General features: G+C 39.1%; 1 protein-coding gene across 1 annotated transcript; it reads right to left on the minus strand.

Annotated features, from left to right (window-relative positions):
- Positions 1-17,761: 17,761 nt before the first annotated feature.
- Positions 17,762-22,477, minus strand: LOC311061775 (uncharacterized protein; the record flags this gene model as incomplete). Its single annotated transcript, XM_084080467.1, has 5 exons — positions 22,440-22,477; positions 22,150-22,321; positions 20,392-20,562; positions 19,226-19,354; positions 17,762-17,955 (listed from the first exon to the last, which is right to left on the minus strand). Exons 2-5 carry the CDS (start codon positions 22,319-22,321, stop codon positions 17,762-17,764), a joined length of 666 nt encoding a protein of 221 aa, XP_083936593.1. The 5' UTR covers positions 22,440-22,477.
- Positions 22,478-23,219: the final 742 nt, after the last annotated feature.

The raw sequence follows: 23,219 nt of genomic DNA on the forward strand, positions 1-23,219 counted from the left end.
TTGCAGTTCACTTTTCAACAAAAGGATAAACAATACACCTGTGAAATCTGAATTAAATCAATATTCTGTTGTTGCATGAATGACAGTGCCTTTTTTGCACAATGAATTTCCCCCCCAACAATGAAATCAAGTATGCATCTTCACAACTATTCATAACATCAAAATTACCCTGAGTCTCTCTTCCTGTTGGGTTCTCCCTAATGGCCTTCTGTGGTCCAGGAACGAGACCTAAATGGTTGACATTTTGGTAGATGTGCACCACTCTCTCCTCCTCCTCTTCCCTCACCTCCCACTGTCCTCTGTCTTCTTTTTCCATCCCTCTGTCTCACCTTATTTAAATCTTTCATGGCATAAATATCCAATGTTTGTAGATGAAAAGTTTTGAAAAGTAACTATTGACTACAAATAGTAACTACTGTGTGTCATATCTCTTCATTATCTTTATAAAGACACAACATACAGTGGTCTGAAGCTTCTCACAAGAATGAGAGGTTTGAAAATGAAGGCAATGTGGGCAATAAGGACATAAAAGATTGAAATCAACACGCACGCGCGCGCGCACACACACACACACACACACACACACACACACACACACACACACACACACACACACACACACACACGCACGCGTGCACGCACACGCACACACACACACACACGGTACATACAACAGCACAAGCATGCAGATACAGCACACACAGGGGTCATCAATGTGTCCATACACGGACAAATGTGTCCGTGGCTAGACATGGCCTTGTCTGGCATTTTTTTTTTTTTAATGTTTTTTACATTATTTGGATCATAAGACTCAATTACTGAATGTCGCAGTCTCCAGGTTTTCCTCAGAATATGCATGCCACTTATTTACTATGACACTATGTATGACACTTTAGGAGACAGTACAATGGTACTGTACAATGGTACTTTTACAAAAATGTCCACCACAAGCCAGCATGGCGATGACCCCTGAGTACACATTGAAACATAGACATACATTTACATGCACAAACACACAGAACCACATAGTGACTGGATGCATTTTAGCTGAGAAATTGTGCAAATTCTGTCTGTCTGTCTGTCTGTCTGTCTGTCTGTCTGTCTGTCTGTCTGTCTGTTAGAAATGGGTTTAAAATGTAAAAATGGAAAGTAGTTATTAGAAATGGCTTTTCAAATCTGTCTGTCTGTTAGAAATGGGTTTAAAATGTAAAACTGGAAAGTAATTATTAGAAATGGCTTTTCAAATCTGTCTGTCTGTTAGAAATGGGTTTAAAATGTAAAACTGGAAAGTAGTTATTAGAAATGGCTTTTCAGGCCCAATACTACAGGTCTAAAATGTCCAGCTTTCCGGATAAAGGCCTAAAAATTTCAGCAACTTTTTGACACCTGAGCCAGTGTTTCTTTTGGCCACTAGATAGAGTCATTGACGCACCTTGCTGGCCTCGAAGTAGATTCCCATTAAGAATGTCAAACCTAAATAAAATGCCAACATAGGTTATGTGAAATAGGATTGAACTAAATAAATTAGGCTAATCTCAGCACTCAACAAACCCTTAAACTGAGAGCAGAGATATGAAAAAAAGCCATCCAATAATCAGGGCATTTGTTTTGCTTTCTATTGTCAAAATGGAATGTTCCAATAGTATCCTATAGGAGTCTGAATATTGCTATAAGGATTTCTGTCACCTCTATCATAATCTTATTGAAATCCTATTGAAACATGTTCCCTGCTGGAAATGGATGTGGGCTTAGAACTAAAAAGCACTCTCTGTCATTTGAGTTTCGGAAAAACTAGTTTAGTGTAGCCAGACAACTATTTCACAATCTCTGAATGAAGTATAAATAATTTGAAAATTGTGGGATTGCAACAATCTGACTTGTGAGACTATAGGGAAAACTGTTCTTTAAACCAGTGGTTCTCAAACTTTTTCATAGGCCTATCAAGATCAAAAATAAGCTGTGGATCCCCATCTAAAAATATTTTGTGCCAGGCACCCCCATACAAGATTTGCGTTGTTAAATTATGTTTCAAAAGTATTCCACATAAAAAAAAGCTGATCTACAGGCTTCCAATGCGCTGCGATGTGACTCGTTGTGAGCTTGTAGATCGGCTATTTTCAAATTGCTGATGTACTGTATATAGGGTTACAGTGGTTAGACTGATTCTGATAGCCTATAGGCTATATTTTAACTAATTAAAATGTAACCCCACTTTGAGAACCATTGCTTTAAAGTTTAAACCGTTGCATTGTTGAAACACCATCTAAACTATTCATACAATACATTTGGCATATTTAAATTCCAAATAAAATAGACAAACAAAGTACCAGAGAACTCCCCTGACATGTCAGATTCGTCTGACAAAATATCTTGAAATATCTTGAAACACTAAATGATGTACCACGATTGTTCATCTGGCAATGAGGGAGGGAATGCTTTGTGCTTGTCACTTTTAAAAACAACTTGCAAGGCAAGGCAGGTTTATTATTACATTTCAACAAAGCAATTCAAAAGGATTTACAAACTATTATGCATTAAAAGAGCATTAAGAGACTGCAATATAAACATTTTCAGTGTAGAAGAAATTATGTATATACAGCATTGTCATTGCTAAAGCCATAACATGTATTAATGTGATGGTGTATGAACAGTATGTACTTCTATATGATACAATTATAGGTTATCAATTGTTTCAATACTAATTACTGTTGTTTATCTTTGAAAGGCAGAACATTGAGCTCCAACTTCATTAACAGCACTGTTGGAAAGTATCTATGTACAAAGTAACTATGTATATTTACTCAAGTACTGTAATTAAGTACACTGTTCAGGTATTTTGACTTAACTTGAGTATTTCCATACTTGATACTTCTACTCCACTAGATCTCAGAGGCAAACTAGAAAAAGTGCTCCTCGGAGCACAGGTCTCCGCCACGTCAGGTAGGTTATTGTGGCCTCCTGGTGGCGCTATAATAGGTTAATGTGAAAAGGGTGCCATTTCTTCTTAGGTCTTTCACGGCAATCAGACTGCATTCATGATTTGAGGCATTTCGTTCCAAAAAAAAGTTTTTCTAAATTAGACCTGCTGGTGGCGCTATAACAGGCCAATGTGAAAAGGGTGGCATTTCTTCCTCTGCCTAGTGGGAATGTGCGTGCAAAAAGAAAAAAGCCAATGTTAGCCAATTAGGATGGAATATGAAATATCAGACACATCCGTCTTGATCACATGACTATAAAGATCATGTGTACCGATTTGCGTGAAATTTGGTGAAATCAGAAGGAGTAATATAAAGAAATGTGTTTTACATAAGTCAGCCTCCTGGTGGCCCTATAAAAGGCAAATGTGAAAAATGCAGGGAAAAGGTTTTTCCTTTACTTCTAGGGAGTGCGCATACAAAGTTTTACACAGATCGGTGCAGTTATAGGTAAAAACACGAATCGGCCTGTTATTGTGCCACCATGAGGCTGATTTGAAAATGTTCAAGTGATATTTCTTCCTTGGCATAGTGGGAATATGCGTGCAAAATTTCACGGAACTTGCATGCTGTGTTCATGATTTGTTCTTGTTGGTATTTTGTTCAAAACGGAGCACTCCAGCAAACTTTGGAAGCCTTAGCCAATCAGGATGGAACATGAGAAATCTGAAAAACCTGTTTCGTTTAATGACTATAGAGATACTGTGTACCGATTTGCGTGATGTTTGATGACAAAATCTGTAGGAGTACTGTAAAAAAAAGTACTGTTTTGCAAAAAGCGGCCTCCTGGTGGCGCTATGACAGGCCCATGTGAAGCATTTGGGGCAGAGGTTCTGCTCTGGCATCCATGGAGTGTGTGTGCACAGTTTCGCTGCGATCATGCCAACGGTGCCGGATATTAGCTGTCCACAGGCGGAGGGGGCGACTGACACACACACGGATGGACACACGGACGGAGGGATAAACGGATGGACGGACAGCGTGGAAAACATACTCTCGCCATGCCTTTCGGCCTGGCGGAGACAATAATGTACTTTTTGCTTTACTACAATTATTTGACAGCTTTAATTACTACTTGCAGATTTAGATTAGAGCATTTACCAATCAAGCCCTATTTTAAAATCTGGCTATTCGAAAATAGACGATCTGCAAGCTCATAATGCGTCGCAATGCGACAGATTGTGAGCTTGTAAATCGGCCATTTTAGAAAAGGTTTGACAAATTTGGAAAAACTTGAGTGCTTTTACTTTGGGATACATAATACATAAAATGCATCAAAAATAGTAATCTAATAATAAAATAATACATAAGTAAACCAATAATCTAATAATAACTAATACGATTCACAGGGGTGCACATAACGTTTTAGGTCTAGTACTCAGAAGAGCACCTGGAGATGTGACTTTGTGCCCCCCCACCGTTTTGTCAAGGGGGGGGGGGAAATTCAGCACGGTGCCCCCCGGGACATTTTTGTCAACGGGGGTGCTGCGCGAGAAAAAAGGACGCTCTGCTTGCAAATTCCGCCGTTTTTCGCTGTTTTTTTTTTTTTTACGCCGTTTGGTGAACCCCCTACGGTTGGTGCCCTGCGCTGCTTTTATCCGTCAGACTGGGAAGTTCACGGCATATTTTGCACCATCGCGGTGTGTTCATCATCGGTGACGAGTGCCTCTAACATAGCTGCTGCTGGCTGCGTGCAGCGTGCTGCGAGTCGCAGCGTGTCAGTGTGTCAGGATGCGAGGCAACACTCACACAATCATGTGCAGCATGCGTCCCCTCCCCCTGCGCCTAATGGCTGTACATGGGGCCGACGCGTGCTTTAGCGTGATTGTGTGAGTGTGGCTTCAGGAAGTAAATTCCTAGCCTCGATCCCCAGGCTTTTATTTTTTATTTTTGCTAAAAAATAAAAGCTTGGAAATTCCTGTCCCAGCTGTTGGTACGCAAAAGCGTCTCGCGTCGTCTGATGTGCCGCCCATTTATTTATTTTGGGTGCGCACCTGCGCACCAGTTACTGTATGTGCACCCCTGACAATACAAGTCTATTTTAATGCCAATACTTTTGTTCTTTGACTCAAGTCAAATTTTGAATACAGGCCTTTTACTATTTTCATATTGTGGTATTGATGCTTTCACACAAGTAAAAAAAACAGAGTACTTCTTTCACCACTGATTAACAGATTAAGTTAGTAGAGGCATCACTTCTCACACATCCAGGGAAGTTTATTTCCGCACTGTGCATTGGTCCATTGTCTCGGATCTTGATCCAGAGGGTGCCAGTATTTTGTACAGTTATGATCTTTGGTGTCAGCAGGCCATCCACTGGACCAGTACCTGCAGAGTAAACAACATACGGTAATGTAATTTGTAACACATGTAACACATTAGAATTACAAGAAAACTCATAAGATGTCTCACCCTGTTGTCAGTGGTGTGCCATCCACCCATGTCCATTTTCCATCAACCTTTTCCAGTCCAATCCAAGATGCTTCATTCACTGGGCCCAATCCTTTGATGAATTCCTATAATTTGTCCATGATTGAACCATAATTAATGCTCTATAATATAAGGAATTACGGTTTTAAATATAAGCACTACACAACACTACACACACACACACACACACACACACACACACACACACACACACACACACACACACACACACACACACACACACACACACACACACACACACACACACACACACACACACACACACACACACACACACACACCTGTTCCTCTTTACTGTTGATGATCACCAGATCTGCTCCTGTCTTCTGACATTGTTGTCTGCTTTCCTCCCAAGTTTTCGTTTCAGTAGATCTGTAGTAACAGCTGCATCCAAACTTCTGCCATCCACTGAGACACGACTTGCCTTAATGACAAACAGACGTTTTACTTATGAATTTTCAATGCAATGATAAACAATTCTATAGAACAATGACAGTAACATAAGAAAACACCCAAAATAAAATAGAATAAATAGTCCTTAATAATTATAAGGATTTTTGACTTTTTGTTTTGTCTACAAGGTTTTCATTAACAAGGACACAGTCTCAGTATCAGTATAGATAGAGTCTGTGATTATGGTAAGAGTCTCACAATTCTTAAAAAAAAAACAATACTCGCAATTTTAAAACCTAAAAGTAAGCTTAATTTCCATTATAGTTATTATATTTATTTTACCATTACATCCCTGATAATAATAATGACAGTAATGAAACATTTAGTATTCAATCAAAAAATATCTGCAACATCTCCCACCTGCAGTAAGCTGGTTTACTGTTCTTTGTAACTTGTCATTCTCTTCAGTCACTTTGTTATAGTTTGACTCAGACTGGTTTATCCACAGGATCAGATTGGCATAGCTGGACTGCAAATTATTTCTCTCCAGGGTCAGATTGGCATTGCTGGACTGCAAATTATTTCTCTCCAGGGTCAGGATGGTATAGGCTGAATTATCTGCGAATTACATAGGGTGACACTTTGCAGATTCAAGAAGAATTACATAAAAAATACTCAACTACATTAAATAAATGAGAACTAGCCTTTGGAGATGCTACAGCTACAAAATGGCAGGCACCAAAAATTAGCGATTTGTGGTTTGTGGTAGCTCTGTGATATAAAATACTCACGGTGTACGATGAGGCCTATGGCCGCACCCAGCAGCATAAGACACAGCATCCCCAGACACATTGTAACAACTCTGAGCGTCCATCTCACTGGTTTAGAGTGCTGCCCTGCAACAGGAAAGCACAGCTACTATAGGTGTGAAGTGAGTGAGTGAAAGAGAGGCCCCTACAGTGTATGTGCAAGCTTTCCCACAAATTGCATTTTGAACAAAACTGGGCAGGATATGCACTTATTTAGTTTTTATTGCAAAGGAATCTGAATGAAAATCTGGTTTGCTGCTGTTGGAATTACAGTGCATTTTTTTGACAAAACACTTTGTGTAAATTGTAATCCTGAATTATTTTACTTTTTAAGGCTTATTTAAATCTAAAAAAAAATGTATTCATTTCTAACACAGCAAATGATCATGTACATCAATCACTAATAGGCCACTTATTATCTTCTCATCCATTACATATTACCATCCATTACAAAAATATTGTCAACCAGTGTTGAACTGTCCTTTGTTATTCTGCTAGGTTTTAAAATTAAGGATAAACTCAAACTAAACATAATATCAGCAAATTATTTAGTTTTTTTATGATCATTAGATTTCATCAAATTAATATTGACGTCACCATAAACAAAAATCACGTTGTCCTTATATATTTCATATAATTTCGAAATCTTCTTATTCAATTGATCAATACTTTAAATCAATATTGAATGTTTGGTGCTATTTTTTATATGTTGATGAATTGAATACCTAGGATCCCAATGGAAACAAGACTGCAATGACTTTTTTTTGTGTTATCCTTTTAGACAAAGTGTTTGACTGTACTCTGCTGTTTTACATTTCTGTCTAATAAAATATTCAGTCAATCAATCAATCAATCAATCAATCAATCAATCAATCAATCAATCAATCAATACACAACCTAAAAATGCAACTAATTAATATATTTTTTTGATCTTTCAACATTGATTTCAATGGTTACACACATATCATCAAATTGTCAATCACCGTTGTCATATTTTCAATAACCTTACACTTAAAATCAGACATCACGAACAGGGCAACACCTCCTGATATTTTTTTATCCTGTTTTGCAACTTTACAACTTTAACTTTACATCAAACTTACCCTGAGTAAGTTTACTGTAAGTATCTCCTGTTGGGTTTGGAAGTGGAACATCGTAGATGTGCACCACTTCCTCTTCCTTCTCTCCCCTCACCTCCTCAGTGTCCTTCCTCTGTCCTCTTTCTCCATCCCTCTGTCTCTTTGTCAAGTCTGTCATGGCACAAATATGTAGAGACAATGGAAGAGAGCTTTGAAAAGTAACTATGAACTACAAATAGCAACAGTTATACATTCCTCTACTGTCTTCATTATCTATATCTAGGTAGAAAATACCCTCACCAGAATCAGAGTTTTGACACACACGTACGCGCACACACACACACACACACACACACACACACACACACACACACACACACACACACACACACACACACACACACACACACACACACACACACACACACACACACACACACACACACACACATACACATACACATACACACACACACACACCATAATACCATAATACCACACACCATAATACCCACCCACAATGTTTTCAACGTCAGAGTAAAGGTTCAGAGTAAACATTACTGTTCAAATGTGTGATTGTCTACAGTGATTGCAGAATGCAGCAGGAGCAGCTTGTATTCAGAGAGATAATATAACTGCATATGTCTCTGTTAATTAGCAATAATAGTTTGATACAAAACAAAATAACACTGTCATTGCAGGGGTTTTCTGCATAGTTCAGAGTGGGTAGTTAGAATCCCTGTGTAGTAATGATGTTTGCTTGTGATGTGCCAAATTCACATTGTGGAGACTATCTTTTAGTCTGTTTATTCAGCTTTTGATACTGTGGTAATGCATACCTGACATGTTTGGATGAATGAAATGCAATGTACTTTTGTAGGGAGACATGTAGGGAGCTGTAATTTTGAATCGCAAACCAAGAGTTGGTCACAGCTAATCATGGGCTGTTTTAATGCTTGTTTTAATCAAAATTTGAGTTTTGATGATTAAATCAGTGTTAGAAAATATGTGTCTACCACTGGTTACAAGGAAAGACTATCTCATTATCACCTGCACCCTGAAAACAACAACAATTAGCTTAAATCTCTGAAGTGACTGGATTTTCTAAAACATTTTTGAAACAAATATATCAAAGGAGTTTACAGCAGGTATAGAGTGTGTAAAATTATTGTGTGCCAGCATCCAAATCTTCCACTGCAAAATGCAAATTACATTTTGAGCAAAATTGGGCACGATGTACATTTAGTTTTTGTTGCAAAGGAATCTGAATGAAATTAATGTTTTTCTGCTGGACGCCTTTTTTGCACAATTAACCTTTTTTCACATTCTAATTGACAAGACACCTTTAAAACTTGGTCAAAAAAGTGGTCAAACTTACCCTGAGTCTCTCTTCCTGTTGGGTTCTTCCTCATGACCTGCAGTCCTCCAGAAACAAGACCGAATTGGTCCAGACTCTCGTAGATGTCCACCACTCTTTCCTCTAACTGTCCACTGTCCTCATTGTCCCTCCTCTGTCCTCTTTCTCCATCCCTCTGTCTCTTTGTCAAGTCTGTCATGGCACAAATATGTGGAGACGATGGACAAGAGCTTTGAAAAGTAACTATTGACAACAAAGAGTAACTATGTTTATTGTTTATCAGGATCCCCATTAGTCTACACCATTAGTGGAGACTATTCTTCCTGGGGTACAGACAAAAACATCACAATAAAATCATCTCATCACACATCTGTCTTGATCACATGATTATACAGATAATGTGTACCGATGTGTGTGATGTTTGGACAAAATCTGTAAGAGTAATATATTTTAAAAAAGCAATTAAATCATTTGAGGGTCAAGCCATCTCCTTGTGCACACTGCTGGCCAAACGTTTAATTTAGCAACAATGGAAATCTGAATCTAGCCCTCTGTTCCAACAGTGGCTTAAAGATTTGGGCAATGTGCTACACATGGAGAGAATTCGTCAAACAATCATAAAAAAAGATCACGTCTTCCTGAAAATATGGCAACCTCTGTTGGATAGGTGGACGGTCTCCTGTGATGGAGCCCGTGCTCGAGGGGGCCCCTCATGTGCTTGAGAACAGTGTGGGTTAAGCATCCTGTGTGCCTTTTGTGCAAGCGTAAAACATAAGCTGTCATGTCATCTACTCTGATACTCTTTTGGCTGATTTCTTTTCTTTTTCAGTTTTTTTCTCTCCCTTTTCCACTTTTTGCCCTCTTTCTTGTACGTTTTAATTCACTGTCAATGTACTACCTTGAGAGGGTTTTGGGGGGGGGGGGTTGTGTTTTGTGGTGTGCGTTTGTTTGTTTGTTTCACAGAAAACCTGAAGAGTTTTTCTTATCACTTAAGTTTATCCTTCTCTGTAAAGCTGTGACAATTCTTCAATAATAATTATGTGAAAATAAAATAAAAGGCTGATGGGAAAAATGCAGGGCAGAGGTTTTTCCTTGGCCTCTAGGGAGTATGAGTGCAAAGTTTCACACTAATCGGTGCAGTTATAGGTAAAAAACATGAATCAGCCAGTTACCTTAAGACTGCAAAAATTTCGGGTGGCATTTCTTTCTTTCTTGGCCTAGTGGGAATGTGTGTGCAAAATGTCAGATTTTTTGCAAAAACATTTTTTCAATGTTGAATTTGTCCAAACTTTACGCAAATCTGTAGACATTACCTCTATAGTCATGTGATCAAGACAAATCTGTCCGATTTTTTATATTCCATCCTGATTGGAGAATTTCTGAACTTTGCTGTCCCACAATAACATATCTGACCTGGCGGAGACCTGTGCTCCGAGGAGCACTTTTTCTAGTTCAATTATTATTCTTTTTTTTACAAAATATGTTGTAAGAAATACTTTTTAATCATGTCATTAAGCACACTCCAAGTGGCCTTAATATTGTTTTTTATTAATATTATTTTTTATACAAAAAATATTTTTTAAATAGTTTTTGTACCTGTCCTCGTTATCCTTTGTTCGCTCCTAACGCAGTTATATCAAGACGATGCGTCGCGCAATCATTATATTTATACTTATAAACGCCAGGTCGGCTGCCACTCTCAGTTCTTTCTTTGAGATCGCCTAAAAACACCGTTTTTATATTTCCCCCTTTTTAGTCTGAAGTGCAATTACTATATTTATATATTGCATAAACGCCAGGTCGGCTGCCACTCTCAAGGCGGCTTTCCATATGCATGGCCTCACCCTACCCCACACCACACCGTCCACTTGTGCCTCGGTTTCCACTACAATGAAGTGGGTAGAGTGGTGTGTAAGTGGTACTAAACTGGTGCCTAAAAAGTACCCAGTCCTGGGTAGGTCTGAGCTAGGCCAAGCGGGGCCACGTGCACAGCTGATTTGCATTTGTATACAGGACAGTTGGCCACTCACCTACATTCCATTGTTAGGCAAAAATGTACATTACAAATGAGTGTGAATGACCGGAGTCTGCTACTCATACCTGTGGATTTGAGCAGGGGTACTTTTGTGTAATGGAAACGGTAGATACAGTATTTTAATGCGGTGGGGTGTGGTGTGGTGTGGTGTGGTGTGGTGCTTAAGCGGCAATGGAAAGGGGGCTTTAGTTCTTTCTTTTAGATCGCCTAAAAACGCCGCTATTATTTCGGTGTTTATTATTTGTTTAAATTAAATGTCATTTTTTTCTCCCATTATAAACATTTCTAACTTTTGTAGGGAGAAATGTAAATGGAACCGTAATTTTGAATCGCAAACTAAGATTGCAGCTTATCATGGGCTGAATGCTTGTTTTAATCACAATTTGAGTTTTGATGATTAAATCAGTGTTAGAAAATATGTGTCTACCACTGAAGGAAAGACTTCCTAGTTCAATTTTTAAGCATTTTTACTTTACTTAGGTATTTCCAATTTTCAATACTTTTACTTCTACTCCACTACATCTCAGAGGAAGATATTATTCCACTGCAATTATTTGAAAACTTTAGTTACAGTTACTTTGTAAATTACAAAACATACATTACCCACTTCAGCCCTATATACATGTGACACATTGTGTGCTTGTAGATCTGCTATTTCAGAATATTTGTATACATTTTTTTTTTAAACTTGTGAAATGGGACATTCTGCGTAATGAGTACTTTCTACTTTTGGTATTTTAAGTGCAGTACATTTTGATACCAATACTTTTGTACTTTTACTCAAGTACATTTTTTATTCCAAACTTTACTTAACAGAGTATTTCTACATTGCAGTATTGATACTTTTACTTAAGTACAAAATGTGAGTACTTCCACTGTTGACAAACCTCTGTAGAAATACTGTGAAAGTGAGAGAAAAGTGTGTTGGTGCACCTTGATCTGGTGTAACCTCCTGTGTCCTGGAGACTTGTGGCCCTATCTTAAAGGGGTCGGGCGCAAGATAGGGGTCACTGGAACCATCAGCTGTTTCATTTGAAATCACCACGCTCTCCTCCCTCTCTCCTTTTCTCCTCCTGCCTCCTCCTGACTTCTCCATCGTACCTCACTCTCTTTGCCATCAATTGCTTGCCTGAAATATGTGTAGACATCGCAAAAATGTAACACAGGTTAATGTCTATGTTAACACCGTATCGTCGCTGTCGGGTGGAAACCTTGTCCAAAACGTTCCTTTTTAATTATTAGTTTAAAAACATGAACTTCAAGCTCACAATGTGAGCTTGTAAATCTGCTATTTTCACTACTGTTGTGTGACACTGCAGTATGATGACTGTATCATTCATGTACAGAGAAACATAAAAAGTTGAAATATGGAGATACGACTAAAGGTTTCTGCCCGACAGCAAATATATGGTATGCATAAATTTAAAGGTAGGGTAAGTGATTTACTTTGGCTCAGCTCTTTATTAAACAGAAAATGCATTTTCAGTGCTCTCTCATGATTGGCTTACATTTTGTCACCTACCTGAAAATGTACTATATTCTGTTTACTAAAGAGCTGGAGAGACCCCTGTGACCAAACAAACGCTCTGTAGCAATGATTACTATCAGAATATAGTACTTTAACCTTTTAAACAAAAAACTAAAAAATACCCAAAAATATCACTTAACCTACCTTTAACTTATCCCCATATGATTTACCTTTATATTTTTAAATATGTTTAAAATGATGTAATATTACCTTGTCCACAATCTGTGTGGTCTTTAATTGGTCTTCATTGTTGCAGAATAGACTCCTCTGAGCTGCTGTCTGTTCTAGCCTGAATTTAACACTGTCAATTCAGCTACCAGTTTCAGATACATACACACACACACACACACACACACACACACACACACACACACACACACACACACACACACACACACACACACACACACACACACACACACACACACACACACACACACACACACACACACACATACACACACCAATTGGCATTTTACCACAAAGGAAGTGTAAAGCTAGAGGTGTTGCTCATGCACGGCTGTCAACATAACTCTGCTGTTACACAGACAGTTGAGTTTAAACAGTACAAACAACATGCTTCATATAAGAACATGCATCTAAAAGTGAATTAAAAACACTCCTCCTCCCTCAACAACTACTATACATTTCTGTCTTGTCACTGCTGTCGTATCCTACTGACTCATGCCAGTGAGGAGCCCCCACCAGAAAAAAGTAGAACCTTTGTCCTACTCCTCCCGCCGGTAACAGCCCAACTCACTCCAAAACTAACTCACTCCAAATCGAGCCCAACTCACTCCAGACATCTCCCTCCACAGTGGAGTGGATTTGGAGTGAGTTGGGTGGTATTCCTCCCGCCCAGCACTCCATGCTGACAGGTGCCGCCCCAGCCCGTAGGAGTACGTGCAGTGACCAAAATCACACTCCCCGTCCGGCTTCCCTCCCCCAAACAAGAGCCAATTGTGTTTGTGTTGACGCTCGACAAAGCCGGTTGCACCACGGTGGATTCGAACCAACAACCTCCATGGTGGTGGACAGTGACCTTTTTTCCCCACAATGAAATCAAGAATGCATCTTCACAACGATTCATACCATCAAAATTACCCTGGGTCTCTCTTCCTGTGGGGTCTCTCTCGTGGCCTGCTGTGCTCCAGTCCATTCAAGGCTTTATAGGTCGGGAGTAGTACCTTGAGGTCGGCTCTGGCCTGTATCGGCAGCCAGTGTAGTGCTATGAGTGTTGGTGTGATGTGATCAAATTTCCTTTTTCTAGTTAGTAATCTAGCTGCTGCATCTTGGACTAGTCTATTTACAGTATTAAGTAGCATTACAGTAGTCTATTCTTGAAGTGATGAGAGCATGAACCAGGGTTTCAGCATCGGGAAGTGAGAGTATTAGACGAATGTTGGCTACGTTGAATGAATATAGTGAATGAATGTATTTTTTGAGCTGAGAAATTGTGCTGTCTGTCTTGTCTGTCTGTCTGTTAGAAATGGGTTTAAATGTAAAACAGTTTTTAAGAAATGTAAAATCCAGACCCAATACTAAAGTGTCCAGTTTTACGGTTAATGGGCACAAATCTCTAGCAACTTTTCGACACCTGCACCCTGCTGTGTCTCCTTTGACCACTAGATAGAGTAATTGACACACCTTGCTGGCCTGGTTATGTGAAATAGGATTGAACTAAATAAATTAGGCTGATATCACCACTCAACAAATAACCCCTAAACTGAAAGCAGAGATATTAGAAAAGCCATCCAAGAATTAGGGAATTTTATTTGCTTTCCATAGTCAAAACATTCTGTAGGATTTTCCAATGTTCCAATAGAATCCTATTAGGATTCTGAATATTTCTATAATAATTTCTGTCACCTATATCATAATCTTATTGAAATCCATTTTCCCTGCTGGAAATGGATGTGGGTTATAGAACTAAAAAGCACATACTGTCATTTGTGTTTGGGAAAAACTAGTCTTGCGTAGCCAGACAACTATTCCACAATCTCTGAATGAAGCGTTTGAAAATTGTGGGAGGCAACAGTCTGTGAGACCATAGGGAAAAACTGTTTAAACCAGTGCTTCTCAAACTTTCAAGTCTATCAAAAATAGGCTGCGGACCCCCATCTGAAAATATTTTGTGCCAGGCACCCCCATACAAGATTTGTGTTGTTAATAATATGTTTCAAAAGCATTCCACATAAAAACTAAATTGAAATCTTTCAATACAAAAATAGCTGATCTACAAGCTTCCAATGCGTTGCGATGTGACTTGTTGTGAGCTTGTAGATCGGCTATTTTCAAATATCTGATGTATATAAGGTTACAGTGGTTAGACTGATTCTGAAAGGCTATATTTTAACTAATTAAATCCCACTTTGATAACCATTGCTTTAAAATGTTGCATTGTTGAAACATGGACATCATCTAAACTATTCATACAATACAATTGGCATATTCAAATTCCAAATAAAATAGACACAAACAAAGGGCCAAAGAACTCCCCTGACATGACAGTCAGATTTGCGCCACAAAATATCTTGAAATATCTTGAAACACTAAATTATGTAACACTATTGTTCATCTGGCAATGAGGGAGGGAATGCTTTCTGCTTGTCACTTTTAAAAACAACTTGCAAAGGCAAGGCAGGTTTATTAGCACATTTCAACAAGGCAACATTATTTACACAAAATATTACAGTAAGCATTATAAGAGCATTAAGAGACTGCAATATATACAATTTCAGTGTAGAAGAAATGATGTATACTGTATATATAAACATCCACATTGTCATTGCTAAAACCATAACATGTATTAATGTGATTGTATACAGTACGAACAGTATGTACTTTTATATGATACAATCTTAGTTTTTTTGTCAATTGAATACTAATTACTGTTGTTTATCTTTGAAAGGCATAACATTGAGCTGCAAATTCATTAACAGCAGCGTTGGAAAGTAACAATGTACAAAGTAACTAACAATGTTCAGGTATTTTGACTTTCCATATTTCCAATTTCCATACTTGATACTTCTACTCCACTAGATCTCAGAGGAAAATAATGTACTTTTTACTCCACTACAATTATTTGACAGCTTTAGTTACTACTTGCAGATTTAGATTAAAACCTATTTTAAACTTTGGCTATTCGAAAATGTATTATCTACAAGCTCACAATAGGTCGCAATGTGACAGGTTGTGAGCTTGTAAATCGGCAATTTTCAAAAAGGTTTGACAAAAAAACTTCAGTACTTTTATTCAGGTAAAATTATTAATACAGGCCTTTTACTTGTAACAGAGTATGTGGTATTGCTACTTTTACTTAAAAAAAAACAGAGTACTTCTTCCAACACTGATTAACAGATAAAGTTAGTAGAGGCATCACTTCTCACACATCCAGAAATGTATATTTGCGCACTTTGCATTGGTCCATTGTCCTGGAGCCGGAGTGGGAAAGTATTTTGTACAGTTATGACCTTTGGCGTCAGAAGGCCATGAACTGTGCCAGTCCCTGCAGAGTAAACAACATATTGTCTTTTTAAACACATCCACTGAGTCATTCACATTTTTTTTTTTAGAGTAGCCAATAATTGTTTTTATCCCCTTTTCTCCCCAATTTAATCGTTATGCCAATTGATTCCTCCCCACACACATTTCTGTGTTTTCACTGCTGTCGTATCCTACTGACCTGCCAGTGAGAAGCCCCCACCAGGAGGACGTAGAGCCTTCGTCCTACTCCTCCCGCCCAACACTCCCCGCTGACAGGTGCCGCCCCAGCCCGTAGGAGTACATGCAATGACCAATATCACCCCCCCTACCCGGCTTCCCTCCCCCGAACACGGGCCAATTGTGTTCGTTTAGACGCCCGACAAAGCCGGAGGCACCACGTGGATTCGAACCCACAACCTCCGTGGTGGTGGGCAGTGACTTTACCACTGCGCCACCCGATCGCCTGAGTCATTCTATATTTGATAGAATTACAAGAAACTCATAATATGTCTCACGCTGTTGTCAGTGGTGTTTCATCCATCCAGGTCCATTTTCCATCAATCTTTGCCAGTCCAATCCAAGATGCTTCATTCAATGGGCCCCATCCTTTGATGAATTCCTAATAATGTGTCCATGATTGAACCATAATTAATGCTCTATAATATAAGGAATTACGGTTTTAACTATAAGCACTACACAACTACATATCACATGCATCTATTTGCATGATGGATTCACATATGAATATACATACACAGAAACAGACATACTTGCGTCAGCGTGTGTGTGTGTGTGTGTGTGTGTGTGTGTGTGTGTGTGTGTGTGTGTGTGTGTGTGTGTGTGTGTGTGTGTGTGTGTGTGTGTGTGTGCAGACGCGCGCGCGCACACACACACACACACACACACACACACACACACACACACACACACACACACACACACACACACACACACACACACACACCTGTTCTTCTTTACTGTTGATGATCACCAGATCTGCTCCCTGCTCCCGACATTGTTGTCTGCTTTCATCCCATGTTTTCTTTTCAGTAGATCTGTAGTAACAGCTGCATCCAAACTTCTGCCATCCACTGAGACACGACTTGTCTTAATGACAAACAGACATTTTACTTATGGATGTTCAATGCAATTATAAAAAAATCATAATACATATGACAGTAACATAAGAACAATTAGGTGGTTTTATGTCTACTACCTTAAAATGTGAGTTTGACTGTGTGGCAAAACCCCAGAATAAAATAGAATAAAGAGTCCTTATTCATCATAACATTTTTGTCTATGAGTTATATTTATATTTATTTTACCATTACATCCCTGAAACCTTTAATATTCAATAAAGAAATATCTGTAACATCTCCCACCTGCAGTAAGCTGGTTTACTTTTCTTTGTAAGATGTCATTCTTTGCAGTCAATTTGTTATAGTTTGACTCAGACTGGTTTATCCACAGGGTGAGATTGGCATAGCTGGACTGCAAATTATTTCTCTCCAGGGTCAGGATGGTATAGGCTGAATTATCTGCGAATTACATAAGGTGACACTTTGCAGATTCAAGAAGAAATACACACAAAAATACTCAACTACATTAGATAAATGATCTATGATTTAAAGTGAAGTTATAGCATGCACTAGCCTTTGGAGATGCCAGAGCTACAACATGGCAGGCACCAAAAGTGAGCGATGTGGGTTTGTGGTAGTTCTGTGACAAAATACTCACGGTGTACGATGAGGCCTATGACCGCACCCAGCAGGATAAGACACAGCATCCCCAGACACATTGTAACAACTCTGAGAGTCCTTCTCACTGGGTTAGAGCGCTGCCCTGCAACAGGAAAGTGAGTGAGTGAGTGAGTGAGTGAGTGAGTGAGTGAGTGAGTGAGTGAGTGAGTGAGTGAGTGAGTGAGTGAGTGAGTGAGAGAGTGAGAGAGAGCCCCCTACAGTGTATGTGCAAACTTTGCCACAAATTGCATTTTGAACCAAACTGGGCAGGATATGCACTCATTTAGTTTTTGTTGCAAAGGAATCTGAATGAAAATCTGGTTTGCAGTTGTTGGAATTACAGTGCATTTTTTGACAAAACACCTTTGAATGAATGAATGGTTTATTTGCGATCTTTGTTTACAACAAACCAAAACACATTTGTGTGCACCGAACGAAAAAAGGAATAGGTTGAAGCACAATGCTTATTCTTTGCCTATCCTTTACAATCCAAAAAAACAGAATATCTGCAGTAAGATAAAGAGATTTATTTGTATCTATTATTATTTTTTACTCAAAATTGTAAGGCTTATTTAAATCTAAAATTAAAAAAATAATAAGTTTGCTGGAGTGTCTTGAACAAAATGCCTCAAATCTTAAACGCAGCGTCCGATTGCCGTGAAACTTTGCACGCACATTCCCACTAGGCCGAGGAAGACATGCCACCCTTTTCCCATTGTCCTGTTATAGCGCCACCAGGAGGAAGATTTTTGCTAAACACATTTTTTTATATTGAATTTGTCCAATCATCACACAAATCGGTACACATTATCTCTATAGTCATGTGATCAAGACAGATCTGTCCGATTTTTCATATTTCATCCTGATTGGCGAATTTCGAACATTGCTGGCCCACAATAACCTACCTGACCTGAGTGCTCCGAGGAGCACTTTTTGTAGTTGTATTGTCTTTTTTATTTTTACAAAATATGTTGGAAAGTCCTCTTTACTAAACCGATATTGAATGTTTGGTGCTATTTTTCATATGTTGATGAATTGAATACCTAGGACCCCAATGGAAACAAGACTCCAAGGACTTTTTTGGTGTTATCCTTTTAGACAAAGTGTTTGACTGTACTTGTGCTGTTTTACATTTCTTTCTAATAACATATTCAAACAATCAATCAATACACGACCCGGCTGTTCTATAAATGCAACATTGATTGTAATGGTTTCACACATATCATCAAATTGTCAATAACCATTGTCATATTTTCAATAACCTTACACTTAAAATCAGACATCACAAACAGTGTAACACCCCCTGATATTTTATTGACCCTGTTTTGCAACTTTGCAACTTTACAACTTGAACTTTGCATCATCAAACTTACCCTGAGTCTGTGTTCCTGTTGGGTTTGGAACATCGTAGATGTGCACCTCTCCCTCCTCCTCCTCTCCCCTCACCTCCTCAGTGTCCTTCCTCTGGCCTCTTTCTCCATCCCTCTGTCTCTTTGTCAAGTCTGTCATGGCACAAATATATGGAGACGATGGATGAGAGCTTTGAAAAGTAACTACAGTAGTATCGCAAACCAAGAGTTGGTCACAGCTTATCATGGGCTGAGTGTTAGAAGATATGTGTCTACCACTGGTTCCAAGGAAAGACTATCTCATTATCACCTGCACCCTGAAAACAACAACAATTAGCTTAAAGACGGGGTGCCGTGATTTTCTGTGCCCCCCCCCCCCCCCTAAAACATAATCATCAGGTAGCCTATTATGGTTATACTACGAGGAAGATTTTTTTTTTTTAAATGTACAGAAATTGTTAAAATTTGTGTTATGATAATGAGGGGGAGGGTATATTTTTACTATGTCACTAAAGGGCTGTTTTTCTATTGGCACATTTGACCTTCAAGGTTTCAGCCTCCAGGCAGAAACTCAAAATAGTCAGAGAAGACATAAAACACAATAAAAACACCACCAGGGGGCTTAATGAAGTTCTATCAACCTCATAGACACATGAAAAACAGAAAAAGTCCTAAACCATGGCACCACCTCTTTAAATCTCTGAAGTGACTGGATTTTGTAATTGTAGATGTGACATGGTCGAAAGAGGGGTATTGTTTTTTTGGAAATTATTTGTTAGCCTTTAATCATATTTATTTCTTAAAGCATGTATGTGGAAATTTCCAGTCTATTATTTTTCGTTTTCTGTATGTACAATGTTTTTCTGTTGATCTTCTAGAGTGCTGTCCTGCAACAGGAAACCATACTGTAGCTATTGGTGTGAAGTGAGTGAGAGAGGGGGAAACGCATATATCAAAGGAGTTTACAGCAGGTATAGAGTGTGTGAAATTATTGTGTGCCATCTTCCAAATCTTCCACTGCAATTTGCATTTTGAACAAAACTGGGCAGGATGTACATTTAGTTTTTGTTGCGAAGGAATCTGAATGAAATGAATGTTTTTCTGCTGCAGGAACGCCTTTTTTGCACAATGAACACATTCTAATTGACAAGACACCTTTAAAACTTGGTCAAAAAAGTGGTCAAACTTACCCCGAGTCTCTCTTCCTGTTGGGTTCTTCCTCATGACCTGCAGTGGTCCAGAAACGAGACCGAATTGGTCCAGACTCTCGTAGATGTCCACCACTCTTTCCTCTAACTGTCCACTGTCCTCATTGTCCCTCCTCTGTCCTCTTTCTCCATCCCTCTGTCTCTTTGTCAAGTCTGTCATGGCACAAATATGTGGAGACTACAAAGAGTAACTATGTTTACATTTCATTATAGTCATTTAGCAGACGCTTTTATCCAAAGCGACTTACAATAAGTGCATTCAACATAGGTAGGGAACAAAACTACTAATCACCAGAAGTCTTAAGTGCATTTTTTGCTAAAACAAACAACCAAGAGTATAAGGTAAAAGTGCAATATATCAGCTACCTACTTTCTTAAACAGATGAGACAAATAGCAAAATCAAATGAGCAAGAGCTAAAACAAATAAGTGTATCAACTAAACAAAATCCAATAAAAAAATACAACAATAAAACAAGAGTTCGTACAAACAACAAGTAGGCAATGCGAAGAGGAAGGGTAGTGTTTCTTGAAGAGGTGGGTTTTCAGCCTGCGGCGAAAGATGGGCAGTGACTCTGCTGTACTGACATCAGTGGGGAGTTCATTCCACCACTGTGGGGCCAGAACAGAAAAAAGTCGTGACCGTGTAGATCGGCCAGAAGGACCCTTGAGTGACGAGGCAGTCAGTCGCCCCGAGGTGGCAGACCGAAGTGGTCGGGCAGGGGTGTAAGCATCGACCATAGCCCGGAGGTAAAAAGGAGCTGTTCCTTTCACTGCCCTATAGGCTAGCACCAGGGTTTTAAACTATGTTTATAGTTTATTAGGATCCCCATTAGTCTACACCATAGTATTCTTCCTGAGGTCCAGACAAAAACATCACAATACAGATCATATTAAACTAGAAAAAGTGCTCCTTGGAGCACAGGTCTCTGCCAGGTCAGGTAGGTTATTGTGCACCAGCAATGTTTGGAATACATCGGACTCCTGGTGGCGCTAAAACAGGCATGTGTGAACTTTCACAGCAATCGGATGCTGCGTCCATGATTTGAGGCATTTTGTTCAAAGCGAACCACTCCTGCAAACTTTAGATGCATATCTTACTTAGCCAATCAGGATGGAATATGAAAAATCTGACAAATTTGTCTTGATCACATGACCATGATAGAGATAATGTGTACCGCTTTGCGTGATGTTTGGACAACATCTGTATAGGAGTAATATCAAAAAATGTGTTTTGCAAAAATCTGCCTGCTGTTGGTGCTATAATTAAGCCAATATGAAAAGGGTGGCATTTCTTCCTCAACCTAGTGGGAATGTGCGTGCAAAGTTGCACAGCAATCAGGCGCTGTGTTCATGATTTGAGGCACTTTGTTCGAGCCACTCCTCCTGTCTTCGTTAACTATATCTAGATAGAACATATACAGTGGTCTGAGTCATCTCACCAGAATGAGAGGTTTGAAAATGTGGGAAGTAAAAAGGAAGTAAAAGACGGAAATCCACAAATACCAACCTACCCTCACACAAGCATGCACGCACGTGTGCACACACACACACACACACACACACACACACACACGCACACACACACGCACACGCACACGCACACGCACACGCACACGCACTAGCTTAATCAAATGGTACCATAAAAAGATCCTTTGTAGCAAAGAGTTAACTATTACTACTTCACATATTGGTAGTAATACTGTGATAGTGAGAGAAAAGCTGAAAGTGTGTTAATGCACCTTGAACCTCCTGTGTCCTGGCGCCTTGGTCTCTGGAACCATCTGCTCCTTCATTGACAAACACCACCCTCTCCTCCCTCTCTCTTTTCTCCTCCTGTCTCTCCTCCCTGACTCCAGCATTGTATCTCACTCTCTTGGCCTTCAGTGGCTTGCCCGAAATATGTGTAGACATCTTAAAGAACAACACAAAAAAGTAACTGCATACCCCAACATATATGCATTAACATAATTAACTGATCCAAATATGATTTACCTTTATTTTCAATTTGTTTAAAATAATGCAATCTTACCTTGTCCACAATCTGTGTGGTCTTTAATTGGTCTTCATTGTTGCATAATAGACTCTGAGCTGCTGTCTGTTCTAGCTTGATTTTAACACTGTCAAACCTCAGCTACTAGTTTCAGATACACTTGTGAATGCACACACATGCAAGTACACATACACTCTCTCTCTCTCTCTCACACACACACACACACACACACACACACACACACACACACACACGCACACACGCAGACACGCGCACACACAGCATTTTACCACAAAGCCAGGAAGTGTAAATCTAGAGGATCTTAAGATGCTGAGTCCTGTTGCACATGCACAGTGGAGTTAAACAGTAAGCAACATGCTTCACATAGGAACATGCATCTAAAAGTGAATTAAAAACACTCTCCTCCTCCCTTAACAATTACAGTACATGTGTCCTTGATTACTAATCCCTTTCTTATTGATCCAATGGAGCTGATGTACAGTATACAGCAATGTGTGCCTGCGTGCATGTATAGAGCTTGGATGTGATGTAGGGCGTTTCTACATTTTTATTATTTATTTTTTTAATCCTTTGTTTCACAACTTATTACTGTTGTTTATCTTTGAATGGCAGAACATTAAGCTTTAACCAATTGCAGTGTCTAGGTCTTGTATTTCTATGTACTGGTCTAGTTTTCTGTTCCCTCACTCAGCTGTATCTCATTTTTTAATCACCCCTCATGCATATATCAGTCTTGTCTTGTTCCCCAATCAGTCCCTGTTGAGTCATCATCTTGTGTCACATGTTTTAGTTAGTGTC

This window comes from Gymnoscopelus microlampas, assembly GCF_963454915.1.
Source record: "Gymnoscopelus microlampas genome assembly, chromosome: 15".
Taxonomy (NCBI): Eukaryota; Metazoa; Chordata; class Actinopteri; order Myctophiformes; family Myctophidae; genus Gymnoscopelus; species Gymnoscopelus microlampas.